This window comes from Tetrao urogallus (assembly GCF_951394365.1).
Source record: "Tetrao urogallus genome assembly, chromosome: 3".
In the NCBI taxonomy this organism is placed as follows: Eukaryota; Metazoa; Chordata; class Aves; order Galliformes; family Phasianidae; genus Tetrao; species Tetrao urogallus.
The window spans coordinates 38,305,554-38,327,624 of NC_136815.1; the positions used below are offsets into that span (position 1 = coordinate 38,305,554).

Sequence of the window (22,071 nt, forward strand, 5' to 3'; positions counted from 1 at the left end):
GGATGGGAAAGAGAGAGTTAAAGAGTGGGGGTGGATCTGAACTGCTTCCCATCTGATTTGTTTCTCTGTAATTTCTGAAAGTGGAGGGAAACTTTCCTCGTGCACCTGGAGGAGAAACACTTATTACATACTGAGATGTAAAACTTATGTTTATATATTTTGAATGTGGTTTATTTAAATCCCTGCTTGGCAAGCTACAGTTCTTGCTACATCAGTGTTCCCCTTAACGGGTACAAATTTTATAGCTCTTAATATCCAGTGGCTGCGATAGCACCTCTGTCTCATTCCCTCTTTTTCCCTTTTCTAGCATCCTTTCTCCTGCAGCCTCCTCCCAGTCTCTCTCTTGTCTGTGGGAGCCGTGGTCTCTATGGATGCCCCTGTACAGATTTTCCGGGAGGAGCTGGACTCCACCTGCATGCCGGGGCCCTGTCGCCCTCCCAGCACCAGCAGCAGCTGGCCCCTGGGCTGGGCAGACTATGACAGCAATGCCACTGGGACCTTTGGGGACACCCAGCACAACTACACCAGCATCTCCCCCTCCATTCCCATCATCATCACCGCTGTCTACTCGGTGGTCTTCGTTGTTGGCTTGGTGGGAAACTCTCTGGTGATGTTTGTCATCATAAGGTAAGGGGCTTTACTTGAAAGAGGTGCAAATGGCTGTCCTGAAATTTGGCAGCTCAGGGGGAATTTACGGAAGCTGTCTGAGTCTGCAATATATCAAGAACTGAACAAATAAAAAGGAGCCAGAATGACCCCAAATCTTTTCAGTCACAGAACCTGCATGGAAGTGCAGTTACAGAGAGAAGGGAGGAACCGGATAAAGGTGATGAATCCTGCAGCCTGTGGGAAAGGTGCTTGGTGCCCCTGAGCTGTGTTCGTCGGGTGCCCTCTAGGGATGAGAGGCTGCATTTGACAGAGAAAGTGGGAGATAGAAACTTTTGCAGGGTACCTTCTTTTTGTGATTTTATTTTTTTCTCTGCCTGAGAGGAATCCTCTAGACATGACTTATGTATCCAGCTGTGTGGACACTGATATTTTGCTGCCTCGTCACCTAGTAGCTCTCTTAATGAGGTAGGAGAAAAGGAAACAGTAAGAATCACATCCATTTAATGTAAGCTAAGGGATGCTGTTTCTCTGCTTAGTGGTGTTTAACTCCAGTTGTTGACATTGCCTTGAAGATAACAAAGCAGATGCAGAGAAGGTTCTACTTTCCCTATTGTTTTTCAGGAAACAGGAGAAAACTGTGTATCTGTGTCAAATAGTTTTTCATATTGAAATACTTAGAGAAATGCATCAATATTGGTGTATTGTTATATTTTTTTTCCTGCGCTATGCATTCTCTTTCTTTTTGTTCTTCCCATTTGTAATTTGTAGTAATTTCTGGACAATGCAGCTCAGGAGGGTGATAATGACTAACCAAAGAAATTGAAATCATGAAACTTTTCAGTCTCTTCCATCATATTTTATATGAATCTTGCAAAAAACTCTGTTTTTTTTTTTTTTTTTTTTTTTGTTTGTTTGTTTGGTGGGCGTGTGGTGTATTTGATCAATAAATGAAATCACCTTGAACATAGGAAGAAAAATGGTGGGATTGCAGGTTGATCTTGTTAACAAAGTGTGCATGATAAATGTCAAGCAGTTGGAGAATGATGAAATAACTCTGCCAGACTTGGTATGGGAGGAGTTAACTGGAATCAGTGAAGTTATTGATGATGTACTTTATGAAAGATGCCTTAGAACCAGGTGAATATCTTGAAAAATGAAAGTGAAATCTCATTTAAAAGTCAGTTCAATAAATAAAGATTCCCGTGGTCAATGCAGGGTAACGGGTTTGCTCCATCTTTGTGATGCTGCAGTTTTTATATCTCATCAAGCTATTTTACCCTTCATTCAGAGTAAATATTTAATTTATTTTTGCAAGAAGAGAGACTCCAATCTTAACATATACAGTGCCATAGGCAGAGGTTTTCTAAGCCATCAATCTTTTAACAGTACAGTGCTGATTTGCCAGTCCAAGCAATGGAAGAAAATTCAAACTTATCCAGAACCCTGGAAGTCAGCATGGATGGATCATATTGATTTGTATGTATTTCTTTTTCTATCTTCTTCTATTACCCTCCTAAGGTTATTTTTATGAAGGTCTAGCTAGCTTTGGCTTCCTCTCCGCCAGATCCTTCTTTAGTCTTAAATACATTGTAATTACATTACAAATTTAATTGTATTCAGTATGGAACATTTAAGATTCCAAATGTTCATGCAAGAGTGTATTTTCATTTCTGTCCTAATTTTTAATTTCCTTTCTCTTTCCCACTCATTCTCTCTCTTCACAAGTGCATCTCAAGATGAGTTTTCATAACCCATTGAAAAATGCAGATTGCACCGATGCTTTATGTGGAAAGCCAACGTCTGCAAAGACAAAGCAGGAAGGGGGTAATTGTGTCCCCTAGCCATCCCAAATTGACTTTCCTGCAGCTAACAGAAATTTTAAGATGGAGTGATGGCTTGTCTTTACCACCAGGAACACTATATTTGTAGGAGTCTTCTCTTTACTGTTTCTCATGTCTCCAAACCCCAAATCCTTCCTCCTGATACCTACTGGACTGGCAGGCAGCACAGGCCTGGCTCCTACTCCCTTTGCTCTTTTTGACCAACACCCGCTAATGTCACATTAATTTTCAGCTGTGATAAGGAAGCAAATTGTGTAATTACGTGGCTTACTAAAGATGAAAAGAATTTTTTCAAATAGCCGAAGTATGCTTCCTATGTGATCATAACAGCTCATTTATTGGAGGGATGGGCTGTGTCACAGACCTTTGCTCTTCCCCAGATTGGAGAGCTGGTGTTCATATATCTCCAGGGATGAGGGAGGAGTGAGATTTTTGTATCCTCAGTGATGAGGAGACAACCCTCATGGTGATGCTGCAGCCTTCTTGAGACAAACGGGTGTGTTTTCAGTGAGTGCAGAAATGGAAGCAGGAAGAAAATAGAAAAAAAAATTGATAAGAAGAGAAAGCCATGCAGATAAGGGAGACAGAGCTAAAAAGAAAGGGATAAGTTGAGACAGAGGTAGGTACATCTTTCCAACACTTGAGTGATGTAGAGAAAGAATATGAGTTGGAGAAAATTGGAAATGGCATTGTTCTGAAATCTCTTTAATGTGTTAAGAAATCCCTGTGATAGGAAAACATTCGAGCTGAAATAGGGTAATAGAGAGATCATGTATTTGTCACCTCATTTTGGTGACCAGTCATTCCAGCTCTTATTGAGAGCTGTGTTGAAGGCACAGTGGGAGTAGTACATTAGTACTGTGGTGCCAGTGTGACCTGTTAAACCATGACTCAGGAAACCTGGATTCATTCTTCCCTTGGTTTTACTGCAGGGATACAAAGCGTTGTTCTTACCTATCAAAGTGATCAAGGTCAATTTGTGGCTCTGTGGCTCAGCTTCCTCTGGTAAAGTGCATATATTGATATTTACTGTCTTTAAACAAAAAACAACGGTTAGATTTATAAACCCAAATCCCGTCACTCAAAATCCTAACAGAACAAGACCAGTTCTATTGTAAGCACTCCAGACAATTCAGACACATCAAAAAAGTTTACTTTTAATGCGCTGAAAGAGGAATGAAACCTGCACCCTTGACTCTCTTCTTGCAGTTGATATTAGTGCTGTGGATGGTTTGCAGGAGCTCTCCCAGTGTTCAGATCAGCTGCATGGTCCATGTGTAAGTACCAAGGGTCTGTTGTCAGACCAACAGCCAGTACGGCACAAGGGATGTAATGCTCACCTAAAGCTGCTTCTTTTCATTGGGAGACAGTAGGAGAGGAACAGGGAGTTTTACTGCCTGCTGCAGTGGTAGAAAGTGCAAATGCTATGTGGGAAGCACAGTACAGAGGAGAAGAGGAGGCAAGAAATGGGTTTGTAGAAACCAGATAAAATTATCTGACCTCATCTGAGTGAAGTTATACAGCTTTGTGCATTTTGACACGGTCAAAGCCTATCTCAAGCCCTCAGAACTTTTAATCTCTGGAAGTAAAATAGTTGGCCAGTGTTGATAAATAAAATTGCTTGTCCTTGGAAACATGATAGTCCTTTTCCTTTCTTCTTCTCTTTCTCCCTCTCCTCTCCTCCTGACTTTATTTCTCTAAAATTTAGTTCTAGCTTAAAATAACCTGGTGCTTTCTTGTGACAGCTGGATGGGAAGAAAAGTCCTCTGAATGAAAGCTGAGTTACAGCTTTGGCAATGGATTTGCTTTTACAAAAACCATAAACATACTCTGGTAAAAACTCTGTGGGAGCCATGTGGCTGTCTCTTGCCCACTTCTGAATCACTTTTTGCATGTGCCTTACCTCCATTGTTCCTGAAGTCATTTACTGAGAACAGTTGCTATCATCTAATTCTTAAATAGCCAATCCTGTTATTTCTTTTTAAATTACCATTGACGCTTCCAGTGAACTGAATAATTTTCTGCATGCAAAAGCACTTTTAACAGGAGTTTGTGTCACTGTTATCTATATTCATTCCTAGGGGAATAGAGAAAGCTTGTAGTTTGTTGTGATATTCGTAGAACTGAGTGGCATCTTATGCAACAGAAAGAATTTATGAAGAAATGTCAGCTAAATTCAACTCCTTTCCAGATTGTTTCTAAATCTTCTCCATGATGAGAGCTGGGCAGGAAAAAAACGAATGAGGTTTAACAAAAGCAAGTGTAGAGTCTTGCATCTGGGGAGGAATAATTCCATGCACCAGTACAGGTTGGGGGATGAGCTGCTGGAGGGGAGCTCTGCGGAAAGGGACCTGGGTGTCCTGGTGGATGACAGGTTGGCCATGAGCCAGCAGTGTGCCCTTGTGGCCAAAAAGGCCAATGGCTTACTGGGGTGCATTAAAAAGAGTGTGGCCAGCAGGTCGAGGGAGGTGATCCTCCCCCTCTACTCTGCCCTGGTGAGGCCTCATCTGGAGCACTGCGTCCAGTTCTGGGCTCCCCAGTACGAAAAAGACAGGGATCTCTTGGAAGGCGTCTAGCGGAGGGCCACAGAAATGGTGAAGGGCCTGGAGCATCTCTCTTATGAAGAAAGGCTGAGTGAACTGGGTCTGTTCAGCCTTGAGAAAAGAAGACTGAGAGAGGACCTGATCCAGGTCTATAAATATCTAAGGTGTGGGGGGCAGAATGGTGAGGCCGGACTCTTTTCAGTGGTGAGTGGAGACAGGACAAGGGGAAACGGCCAGAAACTGCAGCATAGGAAGTTCCGCACAAATGTGCGCAAGAACTTCTTTACAGTGAGGTGACAGAGCACTGGAACAGGCTGCCCAGGGAGGTGGTGGAGTCTCCTTCTCTGGAGATGTTCAAGACCTGCCTGGATGCCTACCTGTGCGGCCTGCTGTAGGGAATCTGCTCTGGCAGGGGGGTTGGACTTGATGATCTCTGGAGGTCCCTTCCAACCCCTACAATTCTGTGATTTCTGTGATTCATTCTAGACAATAATAAAAGTATTAAAATACATATATATAAAAAATGAAATAGATTCAGTATACAAGTTTAAATTAATAACTAGATTTTGGCAACACAAAGATAGCACTTTAAATTATTGTCCTAATTTTATTAAATTACATTTTGAAGTAATATTCTGAAATGAAAAATTTCAGAAGCTGCGGAAGAGTCGACCTAACTGAATTGCCTGTTCTCTATTAATTGTAGCCAGCATGATTTCATTCTTTAATGAAATTATGGAATTGGCTGCTAAAAGTAAAGACCTAGCTGCAGCATACTTTATGAACTTTGTGTCTTTTAATCTGTTTTTACCTGATGAACAGGCAACATCTTACTATTAGCACAGAAGTATCAAATGGATTGATAGCAGTTCATCATGGGACCTGAGGGAATGTCTGGCCTCACCTCTCAGAGTGAAGGTTCTTTTGGTGGATTCTTCAGGATCTGGCCTAGCATGGCACCATTTTCATAAAGACTTTGATTACTAATCACTACTGCCAGCTTTTACAGATGGCACAAAGACCAGAGTAGTAGAAAGAGAACAGGTTTGTAAGTGAAAATATTGGTACCTTGAAAAACATCACTTATTTAAACAAAATCTGAATGTTTTTAATTTATTTAATACCCTACTAGACAATAAGTAAGCGAGACCTGGGATTTATAAGAGACAAGAAACTCAACATGAGTTCCCAAAAAGATGCTATGATAAGAAGAGCTGATACTGAGACACTAGAGAGAACACAGGAAGGGGTTGGAAGGAATATTTATTAGAGAAAATATTAGAAGGAAGCTATTGCTTATAATGTGTAATCTGTTTGGCTTGTGGAAAGATATTTGTTATCTTTCCAGACATTTCCACTGGGCTAGCAGCCAGGTGGTCATTTATTTCAGGGAAAGGCGTAACTGGTATTAATGACTAGAGCAAGAAAAATTATGGGGAGTCCTTTTGAGCTGACAGAAAGTGAAAATGTACAAGCACTTGCCAATTTGGCTGCTGGTGAGACAGCAAGTTTGAGACAGATGATCAGTCCTCAGCAGGGGGAATGCAAGATGCAAGCATGTCCCTGAGAAACATGTGGTGCAGCAGGGAGACAGTGGGGACAGACTGGCTTAGTCCTTGGTGAGGAGACAGAGAAAGGGAAGACTGGGGACTTTTAATTTTGTTTTTCCCCAAAGAAGATTTGGAATTTGCTGGAAGGGTATCATGGTGGGACATCTTTAACTTAGTGACTTTGTCCTGGGATGTGCTAAGGGTAGGGAGGGATAATCTTTACTGGCTACTTACTGTCTATTCAAACTGTGATTAGTTGATCTCTATCTGAAATTCTCTGACACAGGTGAGTTGCCAAGGAGAAATTTAATTTCAGTTATATATTGCTTTCCAAAGGAAAAGCAACCAGGAAGACTTTGATAAAATCTACTTCTAGGAAGATTACCTCATGTTTATCTTTTGGTCCTTCCATCTGTAAGAACCAGATAAGTTTCAAAATGCAGACCCTGTGCTCTATTCTTGAAGGCAGACTTTGTGCTTTGATCATTGCTATGCTCTTTTGTGGAGCCTGAAAGGCATTAGGAAATATTAGTATGAGTGCCATCTTGTCTACTGGTTGGCATGAGTGCACAAACTGAATTAACTTTGGGGAAGGAGTGTGTACAGGTGGATAGAGGACGTAGAAAGAGGAGTGTCTGACCAGTGCTGGCATTCTCCGAACTATAAAATAGATATAAATAAGGAATATATGAAGGTGCAAAGCATTTTTATGATCCTATTGGGACGTTTGCATGCTAGTCTGTGTATCATCTTTGAAATATTTAATTATCCTAAAGCCAGAAGGTTCAGATCTCATTAGACTCAGCTTCTAATCCCTGGAGAAGTGAAAATTAATTCTAGGAAATTTGCTATTTTCAATTTTCAAGACATTGTTTAAAATGAAAGCTCTTTTTTTTTTTCTATGTGAATATTGGAGCCCAACATATTTTTCTTCAATGCATGAGTTTCTGTTAATGCGCAGCAAGAGTGCATGGAGAACCTTTCTGTTTTCTGCATCCGTCAAACCACTAGTGCAGCACACAGCACTCTGCCTGGCTGCTCTTCGCTGCAGAGGTTAGTGCTACTCTGAAGCACACTGTGAGCAAACATCTTGGGTTCCCAAACCTAGCTACTGTGCACCTGGAGGACAGGGGATTTCATATTTGCTGTTTGGCTGGATAGACAAGTGCATTTCCCAGTGCATTGTCAGTAGACTATCCACAGTGTTTAACATAGGGCAGTTAAGAAAGTTCTACTTGAGAAATGGTAGATGAGAACCTGCATGTTTGAATTAGTTCAATTAAGCTATTCAATATGTTAATTTACTGTTCACATGCAGAATTTTTTACCATGCTGCCGGCTGTTGGACAACATTGCATCTTAATCTTAGATATGGCTTTCTGAATTATTGGTTTGTAAAGGTGCACTGGAAAAGAAAAATATTTTCATGGGAGCTATCAGCCGTGATTTTCAGTTGACTGTCTTAATATTTCCTGCATTTAACTTGCCTCATCTCCTATGGAAAATATGTGCTCATAAAATCATAGAATTACAAGGTTGGAAATGACCCGCAAGATCATCTTCTCCAACCATCCTCCCATTACCATTGCTACCACAAGCACTAAACCATCTCTCGTAGCTCCTCATCCAGACACCTCTTGAACACTGCCAGGGATGGCGACTCCACCACCTCCCTGGGCAGCCATTTCAGTGCCTGACCACTCTCTGAGAGAAAAAGATTTTTCCTTATCCTAAGTTTCCTCTGGTACAACTTGTGGCCATTTCCTTGGGTCCTGTTTGTTGCCTGGGAGAAGAGGCCAAACCCCTCCTCATCACAACCTCCCTTCAGGAAGTTGTAGCATGCAATGAGGTCTCCCCTGAGCCTCCTCTTCTCCAGACTAAACAATCCTCAGCTGGTATGCACAGTATTAATTCCCAGGACCTCCCTATGTGAGGGCCTTCTGAATTCTTTCTTTATTTCTTACCTGCAGAAACTTCTACTTAGGAGAAAATGTTCAACTATACCTGACTGCTTCCAGCCAATGTCTGCATGCATAGCTGCTTATGTAGCTGGAAAGAAAGGCCCTGAAAAATCTGCTATCTCTGCTATCCTTTTCCTTCTGAGTAATGAGATTTGTTCTCTTTGCCAGCCAATCTCGGACCTACAGCAAGAAAATTCATTTATTAAAATCATAGAATAAGAAAATCATTAAGGAATGTGGAAATTACCATAGAGATCACCAAGTCCAACCACCAATCTGTTACAACCATGCCCACTAAAGTCAGTGCCATATCTGCATGTTTCTTGAACGCTTCAAGGGATGCTGATTCCATCACTATCCCTGGACAGCCTGTTCCAATAACCTCCCTCTTCCACATAGAAGAAGCCTTTTTCTCTGCTTTTGGGACTCACAATGCCCTCCATGAGAAGCATATCCTTTCAAGACTTTAAGAGCAAAGGGAAAAGTGGACACCATCAGAGATGGAAACGCTGTACAAACAAATTTTGGAGTATTGGTGTTTCTAACACTAAATGTATTTCTCAGAAAAGATGCTCTTGAAATCACACAAAAATATTAAAAGTCCTTATCACAGAAGGAGAAAAAAATATTCATTCTTATGAAGTAGTGAGCATTTTTCTTCATTTTTACCCGGATATATGTAAACTTTACTTTTCCTGTCCCTAATTCAGATGCTGGTTGTTAGGCTGAAGAAGGAAATCTTCCACATCTAAATCTAGAAGATCTTGTTCTGGCTCAGCCTATGGCTAGGTCAGAGGAGTAATGATAGTAGTAAATCGTAAGGGTTTTAATGGCATCTTCTGAAATTTAAGTAGATTATGCTCCCTGATGGGAACATGAAAGCCACGATCATGTTTTGCCTCTTTAAGTTGCCCAAAAATAAACACCTAGAGGTGTTTATTAATAAACAGAATTCCACTTTAGGATGTGATTTTGAAGGCAATATATACAACTTTTTTGTAGGCTTTTTGTGATTTTGATATTAAAGACAGGCAACATTTAAGCATGTGTGATAATAACTTTCACCTTTAATTAAAATGTTTTTCTGACACCTTCTCCACTGCTAACATCTGACTGTCGTTCAAAAAGTAGTAATTTTTGTGTTCCTCAAATGATTTCAATCTTAACTTCATATTATCATAAATCTCTTACATTGAGTTTGAAGATCCAAAAGATGGCTGAGTCATCCTTTTGAATTAATATGTTTGGAATATATCCTCCTCCTCTTTTTCTTTTTCCCCCCCTCTCCCCCCCATTCTGATGCAATATGATATTGAACATGCCCTGAATACAGAGATTTAGAGCTTTCATGAATAAGCTTTTCAGCTGCTTGATCTCCACATACATCACCCAGAGGAACCTAGTGGAACAGTGCCTGCATTCTGGTGATAGGTGGTTTTGCAATTTGCTTTTAGACATGCTTAGCATTTCATTTACATTCACTGACTCAGGTATCTGCCAAAAATATGTTTGTTATAGCTTGTATTTTTCATGCTTTTGTATTTTCATTCTGGTATTGCAGCTTGTTGTTGTGGTATACCTGTTAGACTTGCTCCCCTTCCCCCTCCCCCCCCATTTCACACCACAGGGAAAATTTGAGCCTATTATAGCTGTACTCTTCTACCAGAGTCTCCTTTCCAGCTTGTATTAACTTTGTTAATGTTATGCTGTATGTTAGAATGTATGCTCCTCCCTTCTAGTTAAGATAATGCCTTTAAGGGGCTCTTCTAGTAGGTTTACTAATGCATTTTTATTTTTTTCTGAAAGCATGCCAACTTCTTGCTAGCATGCTTCCTCCTTCCATAACCACAGTTTCGCTGATTGGAGGTGCAATTTCTTTTTCCTTTTTAGTGTCTTAAAAAGATGCGCAAAGTAAATTCTGCGCCAAGAGGAAAAGTTCAGTAGTGATGGCTGAAGTGAGAGATGGGGAAAATTTTCTCAAGGTCAGTCTAAAGCCAGCTTCAGAGAACTTTCCACTTTTGAAAAACATGCTTAGGCACGTTTATAATGAGAAATTTTCTTGTGATACGTATGTAGATATGACTTTAATGTTGCTTCTTAAAAAACACTGTCATATATATATCCAAGAAATTACATCTAAAGCAGAGTTTTCTTTCTCATCTTGACTATTTTCTGCAGGTTTTTCATGTATTCACTGATTATTTAAAGCATGCAGAGGATTGAGTCCTCCTAATAGCTTAACCAGTAGTCTCAAAATCTACCAACTCGCTTAAGTCAGTGAAGGATTGTCTGCTTCTTGAAATAAGATGCTAACACCTGATTTAGCTGTGAGACCTTCCATTCTTATGTTGTATCACTCTTGTTTACTCTGCTAGAGTAATTTAAGTGTGTTATAGTATATTCCCCCTAAATAACATTCAACTATTTGAATCAATAATTTTGTTTATTTTTTAAATATGATTCCCTTACTCCCTTACTTCATGACTATTTTCATCTTCTTCTTGTGCAGATTTGGGCATAGGGGGAATGCTCAAACCATAAAAAATATTGCCTCCTATATTTCAGTGCAATAGAAAAGTGTTGTAGAAAAGCAGACAATTTTCTCATCTAGAATTAGACTCAAGACTCTATCAGGGTCCACTTCAAACTGTCTGACAGCCACAGTTCTTGCTCTATTACTTTAGCTGGACTTTTGATTAAGCCAGCAAACACTTATCTTCAGAGACATCTAAGCATTTAATATTTTTTGGATGTTTAATTCCAAAAATTCAAAAGAAGTTTGGATGATTGAGTTCAGACTCTCAAAGGATTTTCTGAATTTATGAACTCCTAAATTAATGTGTGATTTAATCCATATTGCCTACAGCTTAAAAGGCCAGTATCTTACTGAAGTGAAGGCCAATGCTTCAAGCTTTCCATTATTATTGTGACATAAAAGAGATTTAGGGTGGCATCAGTAAAATGTGTTTGTACTTAGCATTACAGAGGTTATCCAGTGAACTTGAGTTAGGTACCCATCACTGCTTGGCTGTACCTGGAAGAATTGATTACCTAAATAAATAAAATAGAGTATTAATTGGAGCTGTATTTATTAGTCTCCCTCCTTCTTGTTCAAAGTCTGACAGAGAAGGGGTCAGAGTCTTTCAAGTGCCTGTTCTGACTGAGAGAGAAAGGTGCAAGCAGCACCTGCCCGTGGTTTCTGAACTGGGAGGGAATTGGGCAAGGCCAACTGGTCATGGGCCTGCCAGGGCAGTGAGCTATGGGGAAGCACTGGGCACACAGGAGGTAAGGCTATCAAAGCCAGCACTATTATGTGCATGTGCCAAGGAAATGAACCAAAGCTTTCCACAGAATTTTATAAGTGGAATGGCACACTGTTTTATATAAGCATGTATGTGCATATCAATTTCATCTGCTTACATTGGAGGTCGTATAAATTCTGATGCTTGGACGACTCTGAATTTCTTAATACCTGTACATAACAAGACATACTTGTTGTTAGATCAGTGCAGTGAGGAGTATTATTTTACTTATATGTGCATGTAATACAGAGTCTAAAAAATTAAAATTGCTCACTTTATGTTTACAATATCACACACAATGTGTATACAGAGAACACTATTCATGTTCCAGCTTCAGAATTTTGAATTTTGAAGCTATCTAAAAAATTGCTTCTATTTTACAGGGGATCTTTTCTGTGCAAGGGTGCACAGGGTGCTAGGATGAGGGTGCAAGCGTGAGGGTGAGGGGTAAAGAGTACTGGGAAAATAAAATGTACATTGACACATAATTAAACTATGTCATACATGCACATAAAAAAGTTTGCAAGGAACAAGAGATTTTAGAGATAAAGGCTTTCAGAGATTTGATTTTTTAACACTAATGAAATCCTCTTAGATATTTCTTATTAAAATTTTCTGGTTTTTTTTAAAGGGTAAAGATCAAGGAATTTCTTCCATTTGTGAAAGCAAACTTTCCTATCCAAATGCTTGGGGAATTTTTGAATATCCACAAAAGTAGTGATTCAGAAGAGCTAGCAGTAATTTCACATCTGCTTACCACAGGCTATTACATTTAATTTAAATATTCCTGTATTGAGCCTAGTAACTTGTCTTTGACTGAAGCACAGCTACTTGAAAAACTGCAGACATTGATTTGAAGACATAAAAGAAGGAAAAATTACTCCTTTTTTTTGTGAAATTTATTTCCCATAATAATCACTTCAGTTTTTGAGATATATCTGTCGTTCTTTATAAGCCGAGTTTCTCTGGCTGTGATTCTTATGTATTTGTTCTGGTTATACTTTTCTTTCCAGCCTGAAAGAGCTCTTCAGACCTTGATATTTTCTCCTTGTGAAGAACTCCAGACTCTCTAATCAGGCCAGCTCTCAGTGTTCTTTTTGATCAGCTAGCTGTTTTGCGTGTTGTGTTGTGTTAAACACAGTAACAATTTTCTCCACTTAATTGACTTATTTTTGTGGTACATTAAGGTGTGTTTTTTGTATTTTCATAATCTTCTTTTTTTTTTTTTTTTTTTTTTTTTTTTTTTTTTTTTTACTGTGAACCAGGCAATAATTCCAAATTTCAGTATTCGGTGATATCTTCAGAACTAAAATCACCATTTTACTACTCCTTTACAGACAGTTAAAAAGATCAGTCCATTTTAGCACAGATTTGCTATCTGAGTGTTTAGTGAGTTTTTCTTCAGTCTTATAACTCAACTACGTTCAGAAGAGCTTTTTCTTTTTTCCCAAGGGAGAAAATTCTGTTAATGTGTCTTGTATTTGTTTTTCCTCACCTTGTCTTCTCATATTTCTGTTTCCACAGTGTCTTATGGGCTGTAATATGGCCTACAAGACAAATAACCTCCTCTACTTGAGGACATGTTTAAGGAAGTTGGTTGTAGATAAGCCCAGCTCTGACAGGTGGGTTCTTTCCCATCTTTATTCTGCCTTTGATCTTGGAGAATCTCAAATGAGCGCAGAGGGAGACCAGAGTAAGGGGTAGAGCACTCACGGCTGTAGAGCACTATCCCAAGAAGCAAGTACCAAAAATCTTTGCAGTCATGTCAGCAATTGCTGCAGACTGTTGGCATCTCAGTTGGGAGGTTTTTTACCTTCTATTCCCATTCATTTCTTGTTTCTGTGCTTTGAACCAGCAATTCTGCTTTATTTTCTCAATTAATTCTAGTAAGAGTAGCATAGAAGAATGAACGCTATTTTTCACGCTTCATGTTGGTCATTAAATTACATACTGGCCCATATTTTAATTAATATTTGACTTACTGACTAGGCATATTTTGACAGCACTTTGAAGCTCTGCTAGATATAGTTTTTTCAAATTAATTTTGATTTTACATGTCACAGTTTTAAAGACAAATAGACACATTAAACAACATGTTTATAAGCTGAACAGATTAGATCTAATATTTCCTTTGTAAGCTCATTAACAATGAATAACAAGATCTAGCTGGATGTCTTTCTGTGTGTGTTGAATGTATGCGTTTTAGTTTGGGCACACATTCAAAATATGAGGGTGAAATAATTTTGAGAAGGAAAATCTGTCATTGAATCTTGTAATAAATTGATGGCAATGAGCAAAAGTAACTTTCACTACACAGTGAAAGGGGAAAAGCATTTCAGAGAGGAGAGTTAAGTATATTCCTATGTTAATAATGGAAATGAGAGAGGCTCTCCTTCATGGTTTAGGTTAGGCCTAAGGAAGAACTTTTCTATCAGAGAGTGGTCAAACACTGGAATGGCCTGCCCGGGGAGGTGGTGGAGTCACCATCCCTGGCAGTGTTCAAGAGACGTCTGGATGAGATATGGCTTAGTGCTTGTGGTAGCAATGGTAATGAGAGGACGGTTGGACTAGATGATCTTGCAAGTCGTTTCCAACCTTGTGATTCTATGATTCTCTGATTGATGCTTTGTGTCCATAGTAGAGCTGGCAGCAGTCCTCTTCACGCTGGTACAGAACCTGTGCCCACAGAGTTAAAGTTAGCATTATACAGAAGAAAGCATGGTCCTGTTTAAGATTGTATTTCTCTGTGTAGGTTAAGGTTCTTGCTACATGGAAAAAACAAATGCTTCATTTTGGTGAAATTAAAGGATGCAGAGAAGGCATTGCTATGATACTTTTTTCCATTGAGATATCCTGCTTAAATAGTATCATCTTTTATAATAGAAGTTGTGGAAGAGTAGGCAGGGAAAATCTGGAGATGAAGGAGGAGAAATTGGAAATGTGGGAGAAAAGAAGATAAATTGCTAGAACTTGTACAAGATGGCAATCTGGCCCAGCAAAAGTAACTATTAACAGAGATTCCTACATCCATGAAATGTCTATTGCTACAACAGTACATTTGTAAATACTGACAGTTAGCAATAAGAAAAGGAAACACAAAGCAATTTTGTCACTTGCAAATGTAACAATGATATTTGCTTGTAGATGTAGTTGAGAAGGTAGCATGGAAATCATTGTTTGGATTATTAGATTAAAGTTATTCATTATCTGGTTTTACGCGTACTGGATAGCTGTAACTGATCATGCAGGTTGAGGGACTGAATGAAAGGTGTTTGCTGTTAATTCAAGGGTCCTGAATATGTGCACTTCTGTCACAAATTAGGAATGATAGCAAAAAAATAACGACTGCAGATTGTCTGAAAAACTGTTACGTATTTGAATGTACTCAGTCATATAAACCTTACTTTTTTGTCTTTCAGATATACAAAGATGAAGACAGCAACCAACATCTACATTTTCAATCTGGCTATGGCAGATGCACTAGTTACCACGACTATGCCTTTCCAAAGCACAGAGTACCTGATGAACTCTTGGCCATTTGGGGATGTGCTGTGTAAAATAGTTATTTCGATCGACTATTATAACATGTTTACCAGCATATTCACACTGACCATGATGAGCGTTGATCGATACATTGCTGTATGTCACCCTGTGAAGGCTCTGGACTTCCGTACTCCTCTCAAGGCAAAGATAATCAACATCTGTATCTGGCTGTTGTCCTCATCTGTTGGCATATCTGCCATAGTTCTCGGAGGTACCAAAGTCAGGGAAGGTGAGTGTGAGCATGCAAAGTGGAGACTTCATTTTATTTGAATGATGTAAAACATTGCTTGGAATATTGACTAAACCTGATTGATTTTGACTGTGGTAATTTGTGCAAACTTTACACATAGAAGATCATTCACATTCCTTGTTTCAAAAAGTATGCCTAAATCTCTGACATTTTGAAATATGACGTATAAAGAATTTAAGCTCAGATATCCTTGCCAACTTAAAGAATCAAGTGCACTTTGAAGCACTATTTGTGCTAGACTGAGACCATAAGAAAATAACAGACAGCAGGGGGAAGTAGTCAGGTATTTGAACATGGCTGAAAATTCAAAGACCAGATGAAACTTGAAATGTAGGCTGAGAGTTCTTTCTGTAGGCATTGTGAGAGTAGTTCTGATGAGGTTTCAAGAGCAGAAACTAGTTTTCTTCTCATTAGCATTACTATTAAGGCTTGGGAGCTTTTTGTCAGCAACCATTTCACAGAACTTAAAGATTTGGTGAAAAAAGGAAGAAAGACAGTAGCTGGGGAGAAAAAAGGTAAGCTAAATGCTAAGAAAATGACAGTGTCAGAAATTCTTATTTAAAAAGGATTAGGACATGTATGTAGACTTGGAAAGGCTGAGAAGCATCAGCAGAGGAACCAGGAACACAGAGCATGGCAGGGAAGCAACTACGAGAACATGAAGCCAATGAATCTGACCACGGAGTGCTGTAGGCTCTGTTGAAATTTGTAATCTGTGAAAGACTGCAGATTTAGCCCCTATATCCAGTGACTCTTTACTATGTTCTGCTAGGGAGTTAATCTTATTCTGAAATCCTTGAAAAGGAAAGGGGAGATATATACTTCCTACCAGCAGGTATAGCAGCACTATGGGTGCAATACTGTGTCTTCAAAACCTCTAATGTATGTCCTGGTGTTGAGGACATTCTGTTATGGATGGCTCTATGAAATACAAGGCATACATATTTATTTGGTAGTAGTGTTGTCTGGGATGTTACTTTTCTTTTGACAAATGATTAACAAATTGCTGATTTAGCTGCCTATTCCAGTAGAAAGTTTTCACTCCTCCCAGGAGAACTGGTAAACTTTACATAAGGGCACAGTTTTATCTGGGAGAGAAAATAAATGCAGTGTGTTTAACTCTTCGGCATAGATCAGTGCAAACAAAACAATGGTGTTCATTAATAAAACAGCTGCTCAAGTGCTGTTTTATTTGATTGAGGATATTCAAATTCTTTTTTTTCTGTTGGTCTTACAGTGGGTATGTGAAAGGAGAGCGTCTCTGGAAACATCTTTCAGGCATTTGGGAGTTCAAGTTTCCCAATTTGCAGTGCTGTAACTCTTCTTCCCTATCAAGTTCTTACAGGCTCTATAAAGCCATGTGCATCTCAGGAAAAAAACACTTCAGAACATCTGTGAGAAGAATTTTTGTCTGTCTACTTAAGAAATTCTGAAGGTTATAAAACATTGGCCAAGTGTTTTGTTTAAAGCATGCTTAACTACCAGAATGTTCCTTTCATTTTGTAATCATCACATTTGGATCAAGGGGCTGCTCTAAGGCCAGAAACGATTAAATGCCTTTTTCACAGCTCGTGGCAGGTTGATATTTTTTCCTGCAGAAACACCTATTAGAAATACAGCTGGGCCAAATGAGGTTGGAAATCACTGGTAAATGTTTGTCAGTCCCTACTGTTCAGCCCTGCTTGTCTGATCTACAGTGCCTCTTGAGCATTTATTACCAGTTATTTTTTCTGGTGTGTTCATGAATTGTGCTGTGGCAAAGGGGAGAATACTAAGATACTCCTTACAGCAGGAGCTCAGGACAGAAACTTTATTTTACATTGGTGACAATAGTTGCTGTTTATATGCTACAGGGCCTCTGTTGGGTTTGGATTTAAACAACATCGAACGGAAACTGACTATATTTAAAGCTACAAACCCATGCTCAATTAGTCCTTTTTATTCTCACAATGCAGGATTTCTCCCTGCAGTGTCCTTCCAGATGCATTTTCCTTATATCTGTATAAATTTTCCCTCTCTGGACTTAATGGAGCCTTTATTGCTGAAGAAGCATTTGCTTTAGAAAAGAAAAGGCTCCAGTTTAATAGCTCAGTTGAGTAGAGAGAAGTATGACTGCCTGAAGGCAGTAGGTTACTAAGACATTTAACAGAAATAGATAGCCTGTACAAGGATTGAGATGAATCTGAAGTGGTAGCTTATTAAATATTTTAATATATCTTTATACAAAAGTACCATCTGAAGTCAAGTACTTTTCTTTAAATACATTGATATATTGGAATAGCTGGCTTCAGAGTGGGACAAGACACTGAAATTTTAAATGCTCATTTTTTGTGACACTGTACTCTACTTAGTTCTGAACTTCTTCAGGCAGAAAGTAGCCCAAAAGAACTCTGTATTTTATTCTTTCCTCAAACACCTGAATATGATTGTGATATTGTGTATCTCTGACAGCGATATTTGTTGGCCATCAATGTAAACCACGAAAAAGTAAATGGATTCCATATGGCATCCATGTCATTGGGAGAGACAACACTATGAATTTAGGATAAGACTTAAGTAAATTGTTACGAATCTTGAACAGCCATTACGTTTATATTCAATAATTTATTGGCTCCTGAAATACCATTGTCATTTACAGAATTATATAAAGTGTAGCAAGCATAACTGTTTTTAGAGGTCATGGACCTGCAGATTTTTTTTCTGTCTTCTTCTGAAGGAGATAAAGCATATCTTTTGAGAATTTGGATTTTGTGTTGAGGGATATGGTTTAGTAAGAACTATTGGTGGTAGGTGGATGGTTGGACTGGATGATCTTGTAGGTCTTTTCCAACGTTGGTGTTTCTGTGATTCTGTGAATATTCTTATTAAAAAAGCTTCCAGAATTAAAATTGAATCAAGTATACTAATGCTTTTTTTTTTTTTAACCTTCTCAGAGTATACTTATGCCTATATTTTATTTTTATTTTTGTGTATATTCAATTTAATATTGTATTAGTATTTTTAGTACTATTATTATATTATATTTAGTATTATTATATTTGTACTTATTTAGTATATTAGTATATCAATACTTATTTTAATACTAAAATATTTGCTTATATTTATAATACAATTAATTACACATTTTTTATCTCAGTAATTAAGTGCAGTTTAAATATCTTTCACTGTAAAATTAAAAGATTTTTTTCAATGAAAAGCAATGTCAAAATTATCTGTTCAAATTCACAGAATGTGAAACATTGTAAACCTTTTTTTTTCCAGATGGTTTTGATTAGGATAGAATAATGTTGGCACAGTAAAATTTCTAAGTCATTTCTGATTTTTCCTTTTCTATTACTGGAAGGGCTGCCTGGATTCTGAGCCCTTTGCTGGGGGATGGTGGCTGGGCTATACTTGCTCTTCCACCTGCATCTCAAGGTTCCAGGCTTTCATTTCAGCGTGACTCCAGATGTTCAGCAACACCTACCTTCTCAGAAGTGGCAGCAAAACGCATGGATTCCTCTGGCTTTCTTGGGAAGATTTGATTGGAATAAACATCTTAATCAGCAGGAGCTTTTTCTAACCTAATAATTTGGATAAATCCCTGAAATTAGCTCAGTAGATGTGAAGAGGGACAATTTCAGTGAGTGAATGGATGTGGTGTAGAGCAGTCATCCCTGATCAATCACAGCTCACATTTATCTCAGCTGCTCATCTAGCTGCAGCTTACTGGTCTAACTGTTGTACCCTCATCCTGTTTTGATTGCTGCAGCTAGGCTGTGGTCTACTAGAAATAACAGTAGTAATCAATGTGGAAGTTTCCTTGAAGATCATTATTAAAGTTTCTAGAATAAAATATCAGAAGAGCAGCTTACTTTGTCAACATATAATCACAGAGGATTAAGAGAAGTTGATTGAAAGCTTCAGGCCTATGACATTATAATTGTGTTATCAGTTTATCATTCTGCGTCAGTCTTGAAAGATGTCTTTTCACTTTTCAGCTTTCAGAATCATCCATTAGTTATTATATTCTCTGAAACAAAATTTCAAAATATTTAGCTTCATTTTCAACTTCTTATTTGTTATTTTAGAATTTAACTCATCCAGTGACACCTTTCTGATATCTATCCATGGACATGTCTGTATGATACCATAAGGATAACTTCACACGCAGGCACACACAAACAGCCCTTCTTCACAACAATATCAGCAACATCAGCTTAGTTTGTGAAGCATTTTGATAGCAAGGAAATACAGTTTGATGGATTTTTTTTCTGACTAGTCTTACGGAGACATATAAAAAAGTGATATGCAACAGTGTATTGAAGCTTTCCACCCTTTGGTCTGATTCAACATAGCCAGTAGATACCAGTTTGCAGAGGAATGATGAATTCCCTAGGGGAAAAAACAAAACAAAAGCAAACCAAAGAATAATGCAGATTTGGCAGGGGAAAATATAAGATACAATTCAGAGTGAAATACCTTGTGTTACCTTGGCTTGTCTTCAGTGAATTTTAACTGCTGATAGTAGTTATAAATTTACCCCTTGTTTTGCTTTGCTATTTATCTTATCTCTTGTTTTGCTATGTGGTTTATATGCTGGAAGGTGGCCATGAGGTCAGAAAATGAAACCTCAGATATTTCACACCTTAGCAGCCTCCTGTCAGATGGAATATTTCTGGGACATAAAACAATGTGACAGCTCGTGACTTTGAATCCTGGCATAGGCAAGGAGAAAGGAAGTGGGATGGCACTGGTGGTTCAGATCCCACAGTTGCTGCGCAGTCTGAATTTTCAGTGATGTGATCTGTAAAAAGAGTGGCTTCCATTTGACTCTGCACACAAACTTATTTTGTTTTCTTCTATGTGACTGAAAAGAATCTGTTGCCAGGAATTAATTTTTCTGAATGCAAGAATTTCCGTGTATTCAATTTACTCTGAAGAAAACACATGGGAAAAGATTACTACACAATTATCACACATTGGCAAAATCTTCCTACAATCAAAAGCTCATTGCACTGCCACCATTCATAATATGAAAAATCTGCCTCCTTACGCAGACAAAATCTTGTATAGTTTGATAGTAATTATGAGTTTTCCACTCCATTAAACCTGGTATACTCTTCTTGGCTTTAAATCTCAGTGAGATTCAAATGGAAAAAAATTGTTCATCCTATTTTATAAATTTTAATTTTTCTGCCTGTGTTCTTAGCTCCTCCTGTGGGAAATTACATTTATACAATGTTATGCAGTTTAAAAAACCCATCTCTGTGTAAGTAATTTCCAGAGAAAGCTGTGTAAAACCAATTTCAGTGGTAATGTAAAGCTTTTCATTGAGTGATTTAATGATAACTTCATTTATTAGTATCACAATGCCAGATAATCGCTTTCTCTAGCTTACACCATGATAATTATATTATTTAGAATATCTAATAATAAAGCAATTTTCTTTTTCTTGCTTCTTTCTTTCCTAGATACTGCTAGCACTGAATGCTCCTTGCAGTTCCCAGACAGAGACTATGTGTGGTGGGACATCTTCATGAAAATCTGTGTCTTTGTCTTTGCATTTGTTATTCCAGTGCTCATTATAATTGTTTGCTATACTCTGATGATCCTGCGCCTTAAAAGCGTACGACTTCTCTCAGGGTCTCGAGAAAAAGATCGAAACCTGCGCCGCATCACCAGGTTGGTTCTTGTGGTTGTGGCAGTTTTTATTATCTGTTGGACTCCTATTCACATTTTTGTGCTGGTTGAAGCATTGGGGGATGTGTCCCACAGTACTGCTGCTGTATCCAGCTATTATTTCTGTATTGCTTTGGGGTACACCAACAGCAGCCTCAATCCTATCCTTTATGCCTTTCTGGATGAAAACTTCAAGAGATGTTTCAAAGACTTCTGCTTCCCCTTTAAGATGAGGATGGACAGGCAGAGTACCAGCAGAGTTCGAAACACCGTGCAAGACCCAGCTTATAGGAGGGAAGCAGATGGGACAAACAAACCTGTATGACTAGTCGTGGAAATGTCGTCTTACTGTCCGCAAGAGAGGGAAGAGTCCAATGATCTTGGACTGACACAGATAACCACTGCAGTTTGAACTAGACTCACACAGACATTTCTGGAACATTTAAGAAGTCCTAGTGGGTTGAACCAAGTCAATTACTGACACACAAAGACATTCTGAAAATAAGTTCAAGTGTAGAGGACCTGATTAGTGGTCAGATTTTGGCACCATGATTACGGTAGTTGACCAGGTGCTACTACACATTTCTAGGGAAAGAGGAGAAGCATATTATTGTGTTAGGTAAAGAAAGTTCTGGGTTTTCTCTTTACACTGTAAGATTATCTTAACTGACATTAAATTATAACAGTAAGTTGTGCCAAAAGCATAGATTTACTCAAATATTGATTGCTTCTGAAGTATACAGGTTGACAACATGATTTGTCATACTCTTTTAAAGTGAAAAGTGTTATTTATGTTTCAGCAGAACACTAC

The 22,071-nt window shown here is 38.5% G+C and overlaps 1 protein-coding gene across 2 annotated transcripts; it reads left to right on the forward strand.

The window, feature by feature from the left end:
* Nucleotides 1–367: 367 nt before the first annotated feature.
* On the forward strand, nucleotides 368–21,585 carry OPRK1 (opioid receptor kappa 1; the record flags this gene model as incomplete). 2 transcript variants are annotated; one of them, XM_079533552.1, is made up of 3 exons in its annotated part: nucleotides 368–627; nucleotides 15,226–15,578; nucleotides 21,053–21,585. In XM_079533552.1, 3 exons carry the CDS (start codon nucleotides 368–370, stop codon nucleotides 21,583–21,585), a joined length of 1,146 nt encoding a protein of 381 aa, XP_079389678.1. The 2 variants fall into 2 exon arrangements, with proteins under 2 accessions (XP_079389678.1, XP_079389679.1); XM_079533553.1 differs by having other exon boundaries at nucleotides 536–627; nucleotides 15,226–15,582; nucleotides 21,063–21,585.
* Nucleotides 21,586–22,071: the final 486 nt, after the last annotated feature.